We start from the raw sequence: 18315 nt of genomic DNA, 5'->3' as shown, positions 1-18315 counted from the left end.
CCCCGAACCCTCTCTCGGTCCCCGAACCGAGACTAAATACAACTCAATTCAATGTACCTGTGTATACCAACTTCAAGCTTGATTTAATCTGTATTTGGTTCATTACAAGGTGGAATTATTAGTCCGTAATTAAAAGAGTGGTTTCAGGTGTCAGGCCTCTTTTTGATTTAGATATAATAAATGTCACCGATATCCGCCAACTTCTCTACCTCGGCCATACGGACTAATGTTAGCAACATTCTTGATCTTACCTTTATTGATTGAACATAGTTGAAAAAAAAAGATTGCCCTGCCTTAGTACCTTAATATTTGATCCTGTGTGAAATACCAAAAATGAATATCGTAGAATTTGGACTTAAAATCTACCTTATATTGGTGAGCCTTTTATTTCTTATGCACCATAAATAATAATTTCGACCCGACTACATCGGTCACATTTCTCGAAAGTGAACAAAGGTAAAAAGAACTGCCTTTGAAGCTAAATATCTGGCGAACAGTGACGTTAACCAGATGGGGGCATTCCCCCTAGATTCTTTTGACGCCTGGATTTTAAAACGTATCGGTTTTGGGGCATTTCGATAAAAATATCTTTTTTTTTATATTCTCTTCAAAAAAAGTAAAAAAAAACAACATTTCCCCAACTGGAGATTTTTTTAAATGTATTTCACGCCCCTAATATTTCTCTTTGTTGGATTTTCATAGGTGTCGAGGCGTACTCAAACAAATTTATTTGTTTGAGCCCTGAGCCCTGGATCAGGAAATAACCAGGGAGAGTTAGAAGCTCCCAATGTGCTTACGTGGTTGCATAAATGGTAAAACATTGGTGAAGATAAAAAGAATAATTATTAATATTTACCATAGGTAGAATTGCTTTTTTTCAGTAATAACTTGTCAAAATATGGCAATTATGAAAGAAAAGGCATGGGGTCCAAAAATCCCCTCTTTCGTACGTATTTGATCTTACTAGCATCCTTTCAGACAGGGAAATACTGTATTTGTCTAAAGAGGATTCCAATGGTGTTAATTCACGGAAATGAAGAGGGGGCAAAAATGTAATATTCAAACATAGGGGGGGGGGGCAATTTAGTTGTTTGTTCAATTTTTTCAACGAAAGTACCAAAAACAGCAATTTTAATGAAAATACCAAAATAAGTGGTATTTTTTAAAATCTATCGGGGCGCCAGTCGGGGTTAACACCACTAGCATTTTATCCCCTCTCTTGAGAAAGTCATCTCATTGTTTTACTTTTACAAACACTGTGGCAAATCCGCTTTCGAAATGGATAGTCCCTGGTTTTCCTATTTCATATGCTTTCCTTATATTAGATACTTTAAGAGACTCTATGGGCGGAATAGAACTTTTAGTTTTGAATAGAGAACTACGTTTATGCCCTTTGAAAAATTATAGGCTAGTTTCAGCGGTTAAGTTTTAGTTCACTTCTCTAGCGGTTGGGTAGCATATGAAGAGCATTTCCAATGGGAAAAAAATATTTTGGTTCTTTAATATCGAGGATGTTTTAGATAAAACAAGTTTCACTTTTAAGCGAATGATGGCCTGGGACCAACTGATCCACATGTACAGATAGAAAATCATTCATTTAGTATTAGAAAAGAAAATGAGGGAGTGAGGATGTGAAGAGTTTGCGAACGTTAGAATTTTATTGGGAGAGATGTTAAGGCCGTGTATGGGGGAGGAGTTTCATCTCAAATTGAAAATATCAGCTAGATAGTTCAGTAGTTTTTTCACATTCCAATCAGAATAACATCTAAAAACATATATTGCTTTAATTTTTGGCTAATGGAACTCTAATGCAGAAGAAAAAAAAATGGCTCCTCTAAAATCAGTGAGAAAATGGGCAATTAACCTTTTTCGGCAGTCATCTTCTCATGGAAACTTGATCAAAGAAACTTGAAAGGGAGCTCATTTAATTTGAAATTGAAGATTCCAGTGCCCTTTTTAAGGATCTAAAGCGATTTGAGGGTAACCAGCCTCCCACTTTTGTCCTTTTCTGCTGTATTCACCATAAGTCTAATGACAAAATATCTGAATTTTGAAATAGCCATTTTGTTCAGAAAGGTTGAATTGTAACAATGTGTCTTCAGGGTCGACATAACCCCCACAGCCCTAACGGTAATGGCCCCAAATTGTATAAATTATTCATTGTCTATAGATAGGTTTAAGTGGAAAAGCTCTTAGGGATTGTTCACTGGGCCAAAATTCCCAGAGTTTCACTAGGGTATAATCTGGAAACGACAGAGGTCTCTTAAGTAAATCAAGATAAGCTATTTACACCCAACGGGATCAAGTTGAAATTTTCAGGCAGTGTTGGGGGTGTAATGCGGACCTCTATTTTTGACTTAAAAAGGGGTAAAATTAGATCAAATACACCAAATGTATCCAGGTCATCGAGTAGCATATCTACAATATCTTGACAATGCCTTGGGGGAAGAAATTTGGAACTTCGGGTGAGTGTTAGGGGGGGGGGGTGGACCTTATGGTTTGTAAGAAGAGGCGGAGTTCAGTCGAAAGACACTTGGTGTATTCAAGTTATCGAACTAGCATATTGCCCTGTCTTCGGAACGGCTTGGGAATGAAGTTGAAATTTTCAGGTATTGTTGGGAAAAGGACGGGAGTGGGTGTAACAAAGGAGTTCTAATTTTCATGCTAGGAGAGGAGAAGGGACTATACAATTTTTGTCTTTCATTCACAAATAATAGTATATTTTCTTATCCACAATAAAATTGTTTAGGAATAAAAACGTAAAACTGATCTAAACCTAATTGGACAGTTTCTTTTTCGGAAGATTACCCTCCTTGAAGAATTTGTAAATACTAAAATTTTTCCATAGCATTTACTATGAGTTTATTAGGTAAAACTGCGAATTGTGTGGCGAAACTAGAATTTGACTCCAAACCAAGATCGATGAAAGAAGATGAAAAAATTGTAAATAAAAGTAAATATTGTTAAAGAATAAAATAACTTTATGTCTGAAGACAGGTGCATAAACATGGAATCTCGGGGGTGGTGGGGGGGAGGGGGTGACCTATGTGAGTGCAGCGGAGACGGAGGTAAAAGTGTAAGAGAATCAAAGTGCATACAAAAAAAATCGTATCGAAAAGTAAAGTATCGAAGTATTTATTATGATATAGTCAGTCTTTTTTTAACTCATTTTAGTTTTTTTCAGTTTTTTAACGTATATATATATATATATATATATATATATATATATATATATATATATATATATATATATATATATATATATATATATATATATACGTTAAAAAACTGAAAAAAACTAAAATGAGTTAAAAAAAGACTGACTATATCATAATAAATACTTCGATACTTCTATATTTCTCGGGGGGTAAGGATGTGAAACTGTGGAAATAGTCAATGAATCTATAAAATATTAAAAATTGAAACAAAAAATATTATGTACTTTCTGGAAGGAATGACCTTCTTGGTAAGTTTTTGTCTAGGGTCTTTAATGCTAAAACGAACAAATAAACAACCGTAAACATTATTTGGTTATTCTGGGGTGTGTATATCTTACTGAGAAGAAACAACAACATCAATAACAAAAATATTTAAAGTTAATCCATTCGTTATTCAGGTCTCCTAAAGAGGCCTCCGTCATCTGTAAGTGTTTTTTTATTTCTTTCAGTTTGTGCACAGCATACGGGCTAGGGATTTCCATAGTTTGCTTTTTTGTTGTAGCTGAAAACCGTGACAGCTCAAAAGGCGTAACATCGAAAGTCTTAAAAATCAATTCTATAAACTATCCCATTAAAATAAGGACTCCCAGCTCACCCCTGCTCCTTATGGCATAATAAAGGTTTCTGGAGCGTTTTCAGAATTTTTTTTTTATTCAATCTCCAAACAAATACCTAGCACGGCACATAGGTTAGTATTGTTTTATATAGACTCTTTTAGCCAACTCTAAAGAACGTTTTAGATCTTGCCATAAAATTCCAAGGGGTTGCCAACTTTCAGAAATCATATACATCATGTGGCGCGTGCCAAGCGTGGCGAAAGTATGCCGAGAGTGGCAGAATTGTTCCAAGCATTATAAGGACTGTGCCACACTTTCTGAAGCCATAGTTACAGAATTGGTACATGCTCCTTGGGGTGGCATACGTGGCCCCTCGAAATGCACACCAGGTTGTGGAAAATAGGTGATCCGTCGAAAGACTAAATTCTCTCTCTGAGTGATATTTGAAAATAAAGCATAAAATATCTTTTGGTTAGCTAAAGGCCAGCCATTGTAGAGATTTAGTTTAATACAACATAATCATAATCATAAGGACACGAGTGGTACTTTTAAGACTGAAAAGCTTTGCGACATAGTTTAGGATTTGAAAATTTCATGGAAAAAATTCATGTTTAAACCATGTAAATATATATATAAAAACAAATTATCTAACTTAAGTAAATCTGTAAGCCGTCAACTCATTTCATATCGCATAAAATGAGTTAAAAAAAAAGACTGACTATATCATAATAAATACTTCGATAGGATATTTATTAAACTTGGCTTATGATAGCAAAAAGAATATTTGGCCTTAAGAGAGGGTAAATAGAACAACATAACAATATCATAATAAACGTAACGCAAAATCTTTAAGCAAGATTTTGATGGTGTCCTGTCCATTATTCCTACTCCTGTTTTTTCCAAGTTATATAAAAGCTCTAGGGATGAGTGGATGAAAGTAAAGATAATTGCAAATGTTGACAAAAAGCAATTTGAAAACTTACGATCTATATCTACTACTCATTATCATGTTCAACCTATAGACACAATATGTAACAAACTTGAAAAACCTAATAACTGGCTCAACATTAACGCAGTGGATTTGCAAAAAGCTTTTGATTTAATTAACCACAATACATTGATAGTAAAACTATCCAATGAATTTCAAGCTGACCCATATTTACTTAGAATAATTAAGTCCTTTCTTTCTAATAGAACACACGTCTTCAAATACACCTCGCTCTTTACGTTAAAGTTTGACTCTTTGTCGCAACTCTACTTTTTAACAATAACAACTTTAGCGTAAAGAGTAAAGCGTTGAGGAAGGGACAGCTCATATGCGGAATACTTTTTGTTCGTTTTAAGTTTTAACGTCGCTCCTTACTTTTAGTTAAAACAACTTGTTTTTTAATTTAATTTCTTAACGTTTTTCAACTAACGGAGGATTGAATTTGGCTCACATCACATGAAAAACTAAAAAGATAACTTGCATCTTAATATTGGCAGATGTATTCCGTGTATTGAAGGTATTGAGGAGGGTTATCCCTTCCTCAATACCTTGCTCTTTGTACTAAAGCTGCAAGCACTTTTAAAAAAGCTTCCTATTCTGTTAAACGACCCTGGTGTTTCAGTACACGCTCTTAATAAATGGGACCAAGAGCCGAACTTTAGCGTAAAGAGCAAGGTATTGAGGAGGGGGCAACCCTTTATATATGGAATAATGTCTATTCGTTTTTCAAATAGTGCCCATAAGTCTGGCTCACACTATATTAAATAAACCCCTTCCCCACACGGAAAGTTCCTCTGACCTGCATAAAAGCCAAATTGACAAAGTGTGTTTTTTAGTTTTAGCATCAAAGCACATGATACACTCATAAATTGGAAGGTTCAAGACAAAAATCTCCAAAATAAAGACATTTATCTCAAAAGTTCAGCCATAGTATTTACTGGATATACTACATACATTTCTTAATAATCAAATTTAAAGATTTTGAAACTAAAATGCACATTGATGCATTTCTTGTACTCAAACAGGTTACAAAATTAAAGACAACCAATTTACTTTACCTTAAGTGTCATCCACCTTAACTCTTCCTTTACTCGGCTTTACTCCAACAGAAACTGTTTAAAATTTTCAGTTATCTCCCACAACTATCACACGGCAGTATTCTCCCCTAGATTGGTCTAAGCAGAGCGCCTAGAAGAGCTCTACCTATACACCCTCGATTTGTCCGAGCAAAGCACCTAGTAGAGCCCCTAAGTAAAGTTACGAATCCCTCGCATCTGATCTTTGAACTAATAACGTTCCAAAAACAATTCATTCTTTTGTCAAAGAATATTGCTGCTGTACTGTCAGCAAGCCATGTCCCAAATACCGTACCTTAGTTTTCAGTGAAAATGTATTTGTTTGCCAGGAATAAAAACTCGTCCAAGTTATTATCAATACTTGAAGGGAATTTGAAGTGAGAAGATGTCAAATATAAGAAATTTTGATATTGATTCTAATATGCAAGGGATTCATAATCTATGTATTTTTTTCACATGTGCTTAGTGAATGGAGACTGTTTTTAACACAGCATTATTTTGTACCGAGCACACTGGTTCTTTTGTTTGTCAATGACAATTTATTCTGCCCCTCCCCCTATATTTGTGCATCCCTCTACTTCCCTTCCTTTTTTTTGAACTCAGAAATTTTCAACTTCTTTTCCATGCATTAAAATGACATGTAATCTTTGGTAAGTACAAATTTTGGATTTTTTTTTATGCGACCGTCCCGCAGTACTCTGTGGTAGGTCATTGAAACTAATAGGTTTATTGTATGTTTTTGATCAACATTAATTGTACACTGGAAGGTTAAACACTTACATAATATTAAAAAAAGTGAAGATGAAATATTTCAAGAAGATGTATATACATGATAATGTTGTAGTAGCATTGAATGCTAACAAATATAAATATTAGAACTACGGGAAAAGTAATAGTAAACACTATTGGAAATGTATGCGTGCATTTTCAGGACATTGAGAGATTACATTTCTTTGAAGTATCAAGGAAATTCAACTCTTATGAAGCTGGATATAAAAGAGGGAGATCTCCAAAGATGATACCACCCAAGAAGAATGCAAGCCTAAAATTAGTAGTTGACAACGAGGGTCAAATCCTTGCTCATTTTGCGGGTAACACGTTACCTGTAGATAAATCCTATCGCCATTTTCAGGTACTAACATTCAAGGGAAGGTAAAAAGAAGAAAAGCACACTCTTCTACTAATATAATAGACCATATCTTCTCGACATGCTGGAAAAATTATCCGTGTAAAAATAATTTGTTAATAGATAGTGAAATCACAGGCAAAATAAGAAGGGCATTGGCAAACAGTATCTCCAAGGAAATAAAGACAGTTCAAAGAAAAGCAAAGCATCGGTGAACATTAATAGTATCATTGGTAGTTTACCAAAAGATACAATCATCGAAGGGAATAATGGCAATGATGAAGAGTTGAGCTGAAATACTTCAAGAAAGTATTTGCACAAAAAGGAGTTGTTGTTGCATTGAATGCTGACAGAGACGAATGTCCAGAAATATTATGAAGTATTTTATGCAATGGATTTAAAGTATTCATTTCTTATGATGCTATTGTACGTGCAATTATTTCAATAGAAATATTTCATTGCATTACTTTGTTATCTTTCTATTGGTAAACTAACAACCCTAACGTTTAGAACATTTATTTAAATGTTAGATATGCAGCAAAAGGAATTTTCAGAGACATAGGTACTATTAATGGGTTCATAGGGGGTCTAATAGAGTCTGAGATAGGTGAATAGGGTTTTACCAGAATCTGAGAGAAATGAGCAGGATTTTCTAAAATCCCTACAGACAGGTAAACAGACAAACGAGTCACACACAAAAAATACAGAGAAGGACACAGAGACAGGGAGAGAGAGAAAGAGAGAGAGAGAGAGAGAGAGAGGGAGAGAGAGAGAGAGGGAGAGAGAGAGAGAGAGGGAGAGAGAGAGAGACAGGGAGAGAGAGAGAGAGAAACACACAGAGCTAGAAACCTGTTAAATGATGATATCTGTTGGTAAACTATCGATGATACTACTAACGTTCACCGATACTGTTATATTCATTGAATGGTCTTCAATTTTCTTAGTGATACTATCTGCCAATATCCTATTTATTTTGCCTGTGATTTCACTGTCTATTACTACATTAATTTTACACAGGTAACAGCTCAGGCTTGTCGACAAGATACTATTTATGAAGGTAGAAGAGTACGCTTTTCTTCTTTTTACCTTTTCATGAATGTTAATACCTGAGAGATGGCGATAGGATTTATCAACAAGTAACCTGCTACCCACACAAGGAGCAAGAATTTGACCCTCGTTGCAAATATTTTTAGGCTTGAATTCTCCTTGAGCGGTATCATCTCTTATGATCTCACTCTCGCATATCCACCTTGATAAGAGTTGAATTTTTCCGGTACTCCAAAGAAACTTAATCTCTCACTGTCGTTACAATATGCGTCAACATTTCCAATAGTATTACCATTAGTACTTGTCTCACAGTTCAAATTTTTATATATGTCAGCATTTAATGCTACAGTAACATTATCATGTATACACATCTTCTTGAAAGACTTCATCATCGCTTTTTAAATATGATGTAACGCGTTATCCTTCCGATGCACAGTTAACATTGATCAAAAACCTAAAATAAACCAACTAGTGTCGATGACCAACCAAAGAGTACTACTGGGGCAGCCACATAAAAAATCCTAACACCTTGTTTACCAAACATCGAAAACAAACAGAAAATAAGCAATTCTTTTCGTAAGACAAGGGAAATCTAATTTGACTGAATATTTAAGCCCCTTATCCAAGGGCCGTCCTCAGAAAAGCATAAAATATATAGAAAAAGAACATTATACGACCAATAAAACTAAAATAAAAATTCTTAAAACAATTTTCGTCGCTATTTACCTTGTTTATCAAAGATTAGATGTAATTTCAAGACATAAAACAAATTGAAAATTTTTAGCTTCAAACAAGTTTTGGGTGGGGAGAGGGTTGAGGGGGTGAGGAGGGAAAAGGTTAAATTTTTCGGGAGGAGTTGATTGGAGATCTGGAGGGAAAATAAGAACCCAAACTCATACACAAGCCCAGTAATGGAAAACTGGTGTGCTTAGGACCAATACATTACAGAAAGGATATCTGGCCGGCTTACTCATTGCGATTGTTGGAAACAAAACAATTGTCATTGACTAATTAAAAGAACCAGTGTACCCAGTACTAAACAGGTTTGCATGAAAAACAGTCCCCATCCACTAAGCATACGTTAAAAGAATACGTAATCCATTTCAAAATTTCTTTATTTGACATCTTTTCAATTTAACTTCACTTCAAATAATGATTATAACTTGCACTAGTTTTATTCTTGGCAAACAAATGCATCTTTACCATAAACTGCGATACGATATTTACAGCGCGCTAAGAGTTCAGCAACAATATTCTTTGAAAAAAGAATGAATTGTTCCTGGAAAGTTGTTATCTTAGAGACCAGATGCGAGGGGTTCTTAACTTCATCTAAGCACTCTGCTAGGCGCTCTCATAAAATCAATTGAGGGGGTGTAGGAGGCGCTCTACTAGGCGCTCTGCTCGGACCAATCTATGGGATACTACTCACAGCTTATGTTTTTGCTGTTTTGAGGAATCCCCTACTTCTTGGAACTAAATTCATTCGTACGTAACTTGTCGAAACTGCTGATGTGTTACTTATTTATGTGGTTAATTAAGGGAACAGACGTTTGAAAATCATAATCAAAAAGATATATTTTTTAGATTTACTCATGCATGTCAGTACCCCTCGGAAAGAAGAACTTATCAATTCTTTACAATTTCTTTGACTGGATGAAGAGTACGTCTCCAGATACTGATAGATCTACGACGAAACATCCAGTACAGTTTATACCATCAAATGAAATCTTCATCAAGAAAGGAAAGAAAAAAGTAAAAAAAAATAAAAGAGAAAAGAGCAGCATCTGGAGTAATGATATTAGTTTTTCAACTTCTGCTCCTTTGCAGCATTCTCGCAATGCGTCTGGAAAATCAGAGGAAAGCTCTTTAACTGTAGAATCAGCAATATTTAATGAAAGAGCTCTACAAATTACTTCTGAAAAGTCAGAAGAAAACTCTTTGGTTACAGCAACGACAATATTGAACGAAACTATTAATAGTTCTGATAGTCTTAGTTACAATGTAACATGTGATAGACTTAAAAATTGTTTTGACGAATACATACCGGAAGGATTTTTAGAATCACTTACAGAGGTTGTCTTAACGACAACAGAATCATCATTTAATAGCAAAATAGGAGCATCACTATCAGCTAAACCCCGAAATGGATATGGTGGATATAACAATCAAAGCTATGGAAGTCACTATCTTTCAGATTTAGCAGTATTATTCTTAGCCCTCATTCCTATTGCATTGGTGTTAGGTGCTGCTGCAGCATTTGCTTTAAACGGTGAGTTATCATTTTTCCTCTGTCCAAGCATGCAAAAACAATACTTGTTTTCCACACTCAAGATAAAAAATTTAGTTATAACAATGTTACTTAGTTAAAGGAAGCTATCTCTCCGCTTAATCTTCTCGCTCCTTAAACTCAGCTCCTCGTCATATTTTATTTCTGATTTAAGCGAGTTGGATTAGTCATTACTAGTAAATAGGTGATACAGCAATATGACATGTCAGTTCTTACATAGTTAACGAAATTGGTCCACCAATTAGATAAATATTATTCCAGTAATGTAGATAGTAGTGTGGCGGCTCCATTTTTAAAATGATCCATGGGAGGTGTACTATTGGACCTACTAACCCCTCAAGACGTTGTTACGTTGTTACATGCACCTGGGTATTACGCAAAATTAGACTAAACCTATAATGGTATAGCAAACCTGCTTGTTATGTAGCAGGAAATTCCAAGACGACCATATCCCATCATTCCACGACACAAAAATCCCACCATTCTACGACATATATATCAAACAGTTCGTGGTAACGAACTGTAGTAAGGAGCGACCCGGCTCAATAGTAACCAAAACTCTAAAAAATTAAATTTTGATATCAATAGCTACATCAAAAGAATCGCATTTTAATGCTGATTTTAAATATATAAGTTTCATCGAGTTGAGTCTCACCTGTCAAAGTTACGAGCCTGAGAAAATTTGCCTTATTGGCGAAAATGACACCATCAGATTCAGCGTATCAGAGAACCCTACTGTAGAAGTTTCAAGCTCCTATCTACAAAAATGTGGAATTTTGGATTTTTTGCCAGAAGACAAATCACGGGTGCGTGTTTATTTGTTTGTTTGTTTTTTTTCCCCAGGGGTAATCGCATCGACCAAGTGGTCCTAGAATGTCGCAAGAGGTCTCATTCAAACGGCAATGAAAAGTTCTAGTGCCCTTTTTAAGTTACCGAAAAATTGGAGGGCACCTACGCCCCCTCCCACGCTCTTTTTTCTCCAAAGTCAACAGATCAAAATTTTGAGATTGCCATTTTGTTCCGCATAGTCAAAAACCATAATAACTATGTCTTTGGGAATGACTTACTCCCCCACAGTCCCTGGGGGAGGGGCTGCAAGTTACAAACTTCGACCAGTGTTTACATATAATAATGGTTATTGGCAAGTGTACAGTCGTTTTCAGAGGATTTTTTTTTGGTTTTGGGGGTGGGGTTGAGGGGATGGGGCTATGTGGGAGGATCTTTCCTTGGAGAAATATGTCATGAGGGAACAGAAATTCAATGAAAAGGGCGCAAAATTTTCTAAAATTACTATAAAAAAACAATGAAAAAATAAACATGGAAAAGTTTTTTTTCAATTGAAAGTAAACAGTAGCATTGTAACTTAAATCGAACAGAGATTATTACGCATATGAGGGGTTGTAAAAATACTTTAGCATAAAGAGTGATGTATTTAGGAGGAGATAAATACCTCACTCTTTATGCTATAGTATTTTTTAGTAATTTCAACTATTTATTCTACGGCCTTTCTGATTCAGGGGTCATTCTTAAAGAATTGGGACAAAACTTACGATTTAGTGTAAAGAACGAGGTATCAACGAGAGTACAAACCCCCTCATATACATAATAAAAATTAAAGAATATAAAAGTTTGTTACGTAAGTTAATTCTTACCTTACCTTAGACCTTAGTTCCTCCTGTGCCGCCAGAGGCACCCAGGGCATCCAAAAAGAGCCGCCAGTCGTCCCTCATATGTGCTGCTGCCCAGACGTCTTCCCACTGGGGTTGGACTATCGCATTGATGTGTTTTAGGTCCCGCTGGTACGTACGACGAAGTGTATTCTTCGGCTTCCCTCTTCTTCGGGTTCCTTCTGGTTGCCACTCCAGTACAGTTCTGGGGAGTCTATCTCCCGCCATACGGATAACATGCCCCAGGTAGCGCCACCTTCGTTGGCGTATGACATCTGTTACCAGGGGCTGGCGCGAGATAGACCGAACAGTCTGGTTGGTTATGTGGTCTCTCCAGTTAATGTTCAGTATTCTGCGAAGACAGTTGTTCTCGAAGGCAAGAATCCTCTTTTCTTGGTGTTGGTTTAGTTTCCAACATTCACAGCTATAAAGGAGGGCGGAGATGACGTTACTGTTGAACAGCCTCATTTTCAGTTTCAGGGAGTACTTTTTCGATCACCACACTGGCTTTAGTCGATTAAAAGCTCCACTGGCTTGTCCAATCCTAGACCGCACCTCCTTTTCGCTGGATCCAGTTCGTTCGACTGTACTTCCAAGGTATCTAAAATCCACTACCTGCTCTACTGTATTGTCCCCGCACTTTAAGCCCAGTGGCGAGTCGCTCGTTGCCATGCTTTTTGTTTTGTCCGAGTTGATCTTTAGTCCCAAAAGACTCACTTTCTCTTGGATTACTTCGAGAAGATCCTGGAGCCTTTCCTTGTTTGCTTCCATCAGGGTGATGTCGTCGGCGAAATCAAGATCTGCTAGTCGTTTGTTGTCGCAGATTTGGATACCAAACCCCTTGCAGTCTCGGAGCACATAATCGATTACAAGGACAAAATCAAGGGGGAGAGGACACACCCCTGTTTGACACCGGACATGATATGGAAATACCTTGTATTTCCTTCGTGGGTCCGAACGCAGCACTCGGTGTTTTCATATAGGGCAATGATCAAGAATACAAGTTTTTCTGGAATGCCGTAATATCGGAGGATATTCCACAGCGAATCTCGGTGTATTGAATCGAAGGCTTTTTCGAAATCCACAAAGACAAGGTACATCTTTTGCCTCCATTCATTGCATTCCTCGATCATCATGCGTAGGACATATATAAGGTCGGAGCAGGAGCGGGATGGGCGGAAGCCATGTTGCTCGTCTCGCAAGTGCTTATCTAAGGCTGTCTGGATGCGACGAAGGATTATCTGTGAGAATAGTTTCCCCGGGATAGAAAGGAGACTGATGCCCCTCCAGTTATCGCATTTTGCTGCATCTCCTTTCTTAAAAAGCTTGATGAGTGTGCTTTTTCTCCATTCTTCGGGGACTTTCTCTGATTTCCATATACATGCAAAGAATGTGATCCACACAGTTATGCAAGCTCCTAAAGAGGCTTTAATCATTTCTGCTGATATCCTGTCGCTTCCTGGTGCTCTGCCGTTCTTCAGTTTGCGAGCGGCTTGTACCAGTTCTTCGGTTGACGGTTCTTCCGTATTGATTTGAAGTTCCAGGAAAAGGGTTGTGGGGATATCTGCTGTGTTCGGAGGACTAGGTCGGTTGAGAACTTTCTCGAAGTGTTGGGCCCAAACTTCAGAAATTTCATCGGGGGCTGTGACTGTCTTCCCGTTTCCGTCTTTTACTGGTCCATTTAGGACCAGGCAACTAGGTTTTTATGGCAACTAGGCCTCCTTCCCCATCCCTTATTTCTTAAAATCATCTGATCAAGACTAAGAGAAAGCCATTTAGCCAAAAAAGGAATTAATATGTAAATTTCATTTTAATAATTTATGTGTGGAGAACCAAAATCAAACATGCATTAATTCAAAAATGTTCAGAAATTACATAAAAAAACTAGTTTTTTTAACTGAAAGTAAGGAGCAACATTAAAACTTAAAACTAACAGAAATTACTCCGTATATGAAATGGGTTGTCCCCTCCGCAATCCCTCGCTCTTTACGCTAAAGTTTGACTCTTTGTCACAATTCTGCTTTTTAAAACAATTAAAAGCTTTAGCGTAAAGAGCGAGGGATTGCGGAGGGGACAACCCATTTCATATACGGAGTATTTCTGTTCGTTTTAAGTTTTAATGTCGCTCCTTACTTTCAGTTAAAAAAAACTAGTTGTTATCAATATTACTTTGGCTGTTATGTAATACAGAATGTTTACCTGTGTTAAGGATAACACATTTTCGCGTGACTTGTTTCTTCAGAGCCTGTGGGGAATCCGCCGGTTATAACTAAGCACGAAACACTAGTGAGTGTTACGTAATGACAGGACACACGTGGGTGTTGCGTAATTGTGGCATATGCGTCAGTGTTAAGTAGTGATGCACACGTGGGTTGCTATAAAATACTTTAAGATATTTTTTCTTCGAGATTTCTTTTTCTTTCAAGGCGTTTTTTTTTGGAGATTTCATTCTCTTAAAGATTTTTTTTCCTTCGTCGAGATATTTTCTTCAAGATTTTTCCTTGGAGAACCTTTATATTCCAAATGTTTTTGTCCGCCTTACGAATCGAAACAGATTTTCTGCCAATAGAATTGTACGCTAGACAGCTTGACCAAGAAAGCCTTCCTAAAATTATGATTCGGGGAATACTTCCCAATGGATAATTTAAAAAATCTACGGATTTTGCGTTTCCTAACCATTGTTACCGAGCCAAGTAACTGTCCAGTTATGCTATTGGTTTTTGGTCCATTGGATACATTGCCATATTGCATTAATGTTCTAACGTGACATAGGGAAAGTTTTGTTTTATCGAAGTTATTTGTTCACGATAGCTTATTGTGGCATAGATTTCATCCCCTTCCCCTGGAATAATTCCTGTAACACCTTCCACCTTAACTTTACGCTATTTTATAGAAGTTATTTATTTACGATAGTTTATTGGGTGTTAGATTTCAGTCTTCCTCTGACGGAAAACTTTTTTAAACATCTCCCACCTTATTTTTAATCTGTTTTATTGAAAATACTTATTTACGATAGCCTATTGGAGGTTAGATTTCAGTCCCCTTCTCCTGGAAAAATTCTTTTAACATCTCCCACCTTAACTTTAAGCTATTTTATGGAAGCTATTTATTTAGGAGAGCATATTGAGTGTTAGATTTCAGTTCCCCTCCCCCTGAAATAATTCTTGTAAAACCTCCCACCCTAAATTTAAGCTGTTTTGTGAACGGGATTTATTTACGATAGCATGTTGGGCATTAGATTTCAGTCCTCGTCCGACGAATAAATTCCTTTAACATCTCCCACCTTATGTTAATCTCTTTTATGGAAGTTGTTTATTTACGATAGCTTATTGGGTGTTATACTTCAGTCCCCTCCTCCAGAAAAAAGGTGTGTTTACTGTTATCTTGTGCCATAAAAGATAAATTTTGCCCGAACAGGATCAAAATGCAAGAAAAATCGATTTTCATAGTCCAAAGCTTTAAAACAGGAGGTTTTAAGCCACCTTATCTTGACAGACCACCGGAAAGGGGCGTTTACGAGAAAAGACCAATTTTTGCCCAAAAAGGATATAAATACCAGAGAAATCGATTTTTTATAGTCTAAAGCTTTAAAACAGGAGGTGTTTTGCCACCCTATAGACAGACCACCGCAAAGTGGCGTTTATTGCCATTTTCTGCCAAAAAAACTTTTTTTGCCAAAACAGAATCTAAATATCAGAGAAATCAATCTTTCATAGTGTAAAGCTTTAAAACAGGATGTTTCAGGGCATCCTATAATAACATAACGCCGCGGAAAGACGTTTAATGCCATTTTGTGCCATAAAAGATGAATTTTTATTCAAAAAGGATACAACTATCAGAGAAATCGATTTTTCACAGTCTAAAGCGTTAAAACATAAGGTTTTATGCCAGCCGTATCTTGACATACCACCGCGTAGGGGCGTGTACAGCCACTTTTTGCTGTAAAAGATTTTTTTCAAAATGAAATGAAAATATTAGAGATATCAATTTTTTACAGTCTAAAGCTTTAAAACAGGAGGTTTTTCAAGCCATCCTATCTTGAAAGACCACTGCAAATAGGCTTTTACTGCCATGGTGTGCCATAAAAGATAAAGTTTCGCCAAAACAAGATCAAAATATCAGAGAAATTGATTTTTCATAGTTTAAAGCTTTAAAACAGGAGGTTTTAAGCCAACCTGTCATGACGTAACGCTACGGACAGGTATTTAGTGGCGTTTAAGTGCTCAAAAAGAATGGAAATATCAGAAAAATTGATTTTTCACAGTATGAAGCGTTAAAATAGGAGGTTTTAAGCCAGAACTATCTTAACATACTACCGCAGAGGGGCGTGTATTGTCACTTTGTGCCATAAAAGATAAATTTGTTCCTAAGAAAATGGAAATATCAGAGAAATCAATTTTTCATAGTCTAAAGCTTTGAAACAGGAGGTTAAAGCCACCCTATATTGACAGACCACAACAAAGGGGCGTTTACTGCCATTTTTCGCCATAAAAGATCAATTTTTGCCAAAACCAGATCAAAATATAAGAAAAATCGGTTTTTCATATTCGAATTTTCATCGATCATGACCGAACGCCGTGGAGGGGCACTTACGGCCGTATTGCGCCATAAACGATCATTTCTTGAACGTGATATTTGAAGGCAATTACCAACCAGTGACATTCAACGGATGGTGCACGACACCCTCTGGCATGCATTATAACACATTTTTCAAGCATTTTTCAGAAAAATTATCCGTTTACACTAGACTCATTTGTATAAACCTAAAGACATATCTCCAGCAGCGTTTCTTCCTTGCCAGAGAATGGCACCCTGTGGCCTCCAATATGGAACCTAAAGTATTTTCAACTTTTTTGTCACAAATATAAACTTATAAACTAAAATTAACCATTGTTTTTTATTTGAACTGCGGAATCTTGCCATTTATTGTTAGATTGTGCAGTACCTTGGCAGTTCACGTTCCCCTTCTCCTTATTTCTAGTGATTTTGTAAAAAATTTCCTTTATTCTTAAAAGACATAGAATTAAGAAAATTTTCTTGAATAGGCCTTTTTCTTATTCACACAACGTTTAGAAATCTAGAACAATCCTTAGAAATCAAGATGAATACACAGAAATCCAGCTGTGAGGGGGTTTTGGATTTGACAAAGCCCACAGGGGGTATACCACTGGAGCTACTAGCCCTTCAAGACGTTATTAAATACACCTGGGTCTTGCGCAATACTATAGTACAATACAAAATGTTCAAATATAATCCAAAATAATTCCTAAAAAAGGTAAAAATTAATCTTAAGAAATATAAAAATATTTTGCACAATTGTAACATAGTTCTAACAGAATGAAAAATTGATGATGCAGAACACAAACTAATTGCTACAAAACGAAAAATTCTAACACCATCCTATATACTTATTATGGAATAAAAAAAAGTTCAACTATAACCCAAATAATTCCTACAAAACAGAAATAACTCTTAAAAAATACAAAGTGCTTTGTACAATTCTAAAATAGTTCTAACAGAATGAAAAATAGGTGGTGCAGCTTACAAAATACTTGCTACAAAATACAAAAATTTTAAGAACATCCCAAATATTTCTTATGGAATACAAAAAACAAACATAATCCAAATAGTTCCTACAAAAATTATTCCTACAAAATACAAAAATACTTTAGACACCTCTGAAATAGTTTTGAAAGAGTGAAAAATAGTTGGTTTAGAACAAAAATACTTGCTACAAAGCACAAACATTCTAACAACATCCCAAATACTTTTTATAGAATACAAAAAGATCAAAAATTCCAAATTAGTTGCTGCAAAACAAAAAATTATTCTTGTAAAATTCAAAAATACTTCGCACAACTCTAAAATATTTCTAACATAACAAAAATAGTTGGTACAGAACACTAAATACTTGCTACAAAACACGAAAATTTTAATAATATCCCAGATACTTCTGATAGAACACGAAAAGTTCAAATATAACCTAAATAATTCCTACAAAACAAAAATAGTGGTAACAAAATACGAAAATTATTTTGCACCATTCTACAATAGTTCAAACAGAATAAAAAGTAGTTGGTGCAGAACACCAAACACTTGTTACAAAACACAAAAATTATATCAACATTCCACATGATTCTTATAGAATCAAAATACAAAAAGTATATCAACATTCTACATGATTCTTATAGAATACGAAAAAGTTCCAACATAGTCCAAAATAATTCCCACAAAACAAAAATGTTATTTTTCGGAAATACAAAAATAATTTTCACAATTCTAAAATGGTTCTAACAGATTGGAAAATAGTTGGTGCAGAACACAAAATAATTGCTACAAAACGCAAAAA

The 18315-nt window shown here is 35.9% G+C and overlaps 1 protein-coding gene across 1 annotated transcript in view; it reads left to right on the top strand.

The window, feature by feature from the left end:
• The first annotated feature begins 250 nt into the window (after positions 1–250).
• LOC136041111 (uncharacterized) overlaps positions 251–18315 on the top strand; it is a 69653-nt gene continuing 51588 nt past the window's right edge. The window contains exons 1-2 of the mRNA XM_065725673.1: positions 251–375; positions 9597–10281. Coding sequence (XP_065581745.1) covers positions 334–375; positions 9597–10281 — 727 coding nt within the window. The 5' untranslated portion in view covers positions 251–333. The remainder of the gene's footprint in view (positions 376–9596; positions 10282–18315) is intronic.

The sequence above is a fragment of the Artemia franciscana genome, chromosome 21, assembly GCF_032884065.1.
Source record: "Artemia franciscana chromosome 21, ASM3288406v1, whole genome shotgun sequence".
NCBI classification, from domain to species: Eukaryota; Metazoa; Arthropoda; class Branchiopoda; order Anostraca; family Artemiidae; genus Artemia; species Artemia franciscana.
The sequence above is the reverse complement of the archived record's forward strand: the minus strand, read 5'-3'. Positions and strand labels throughout refer to the sequence as shown.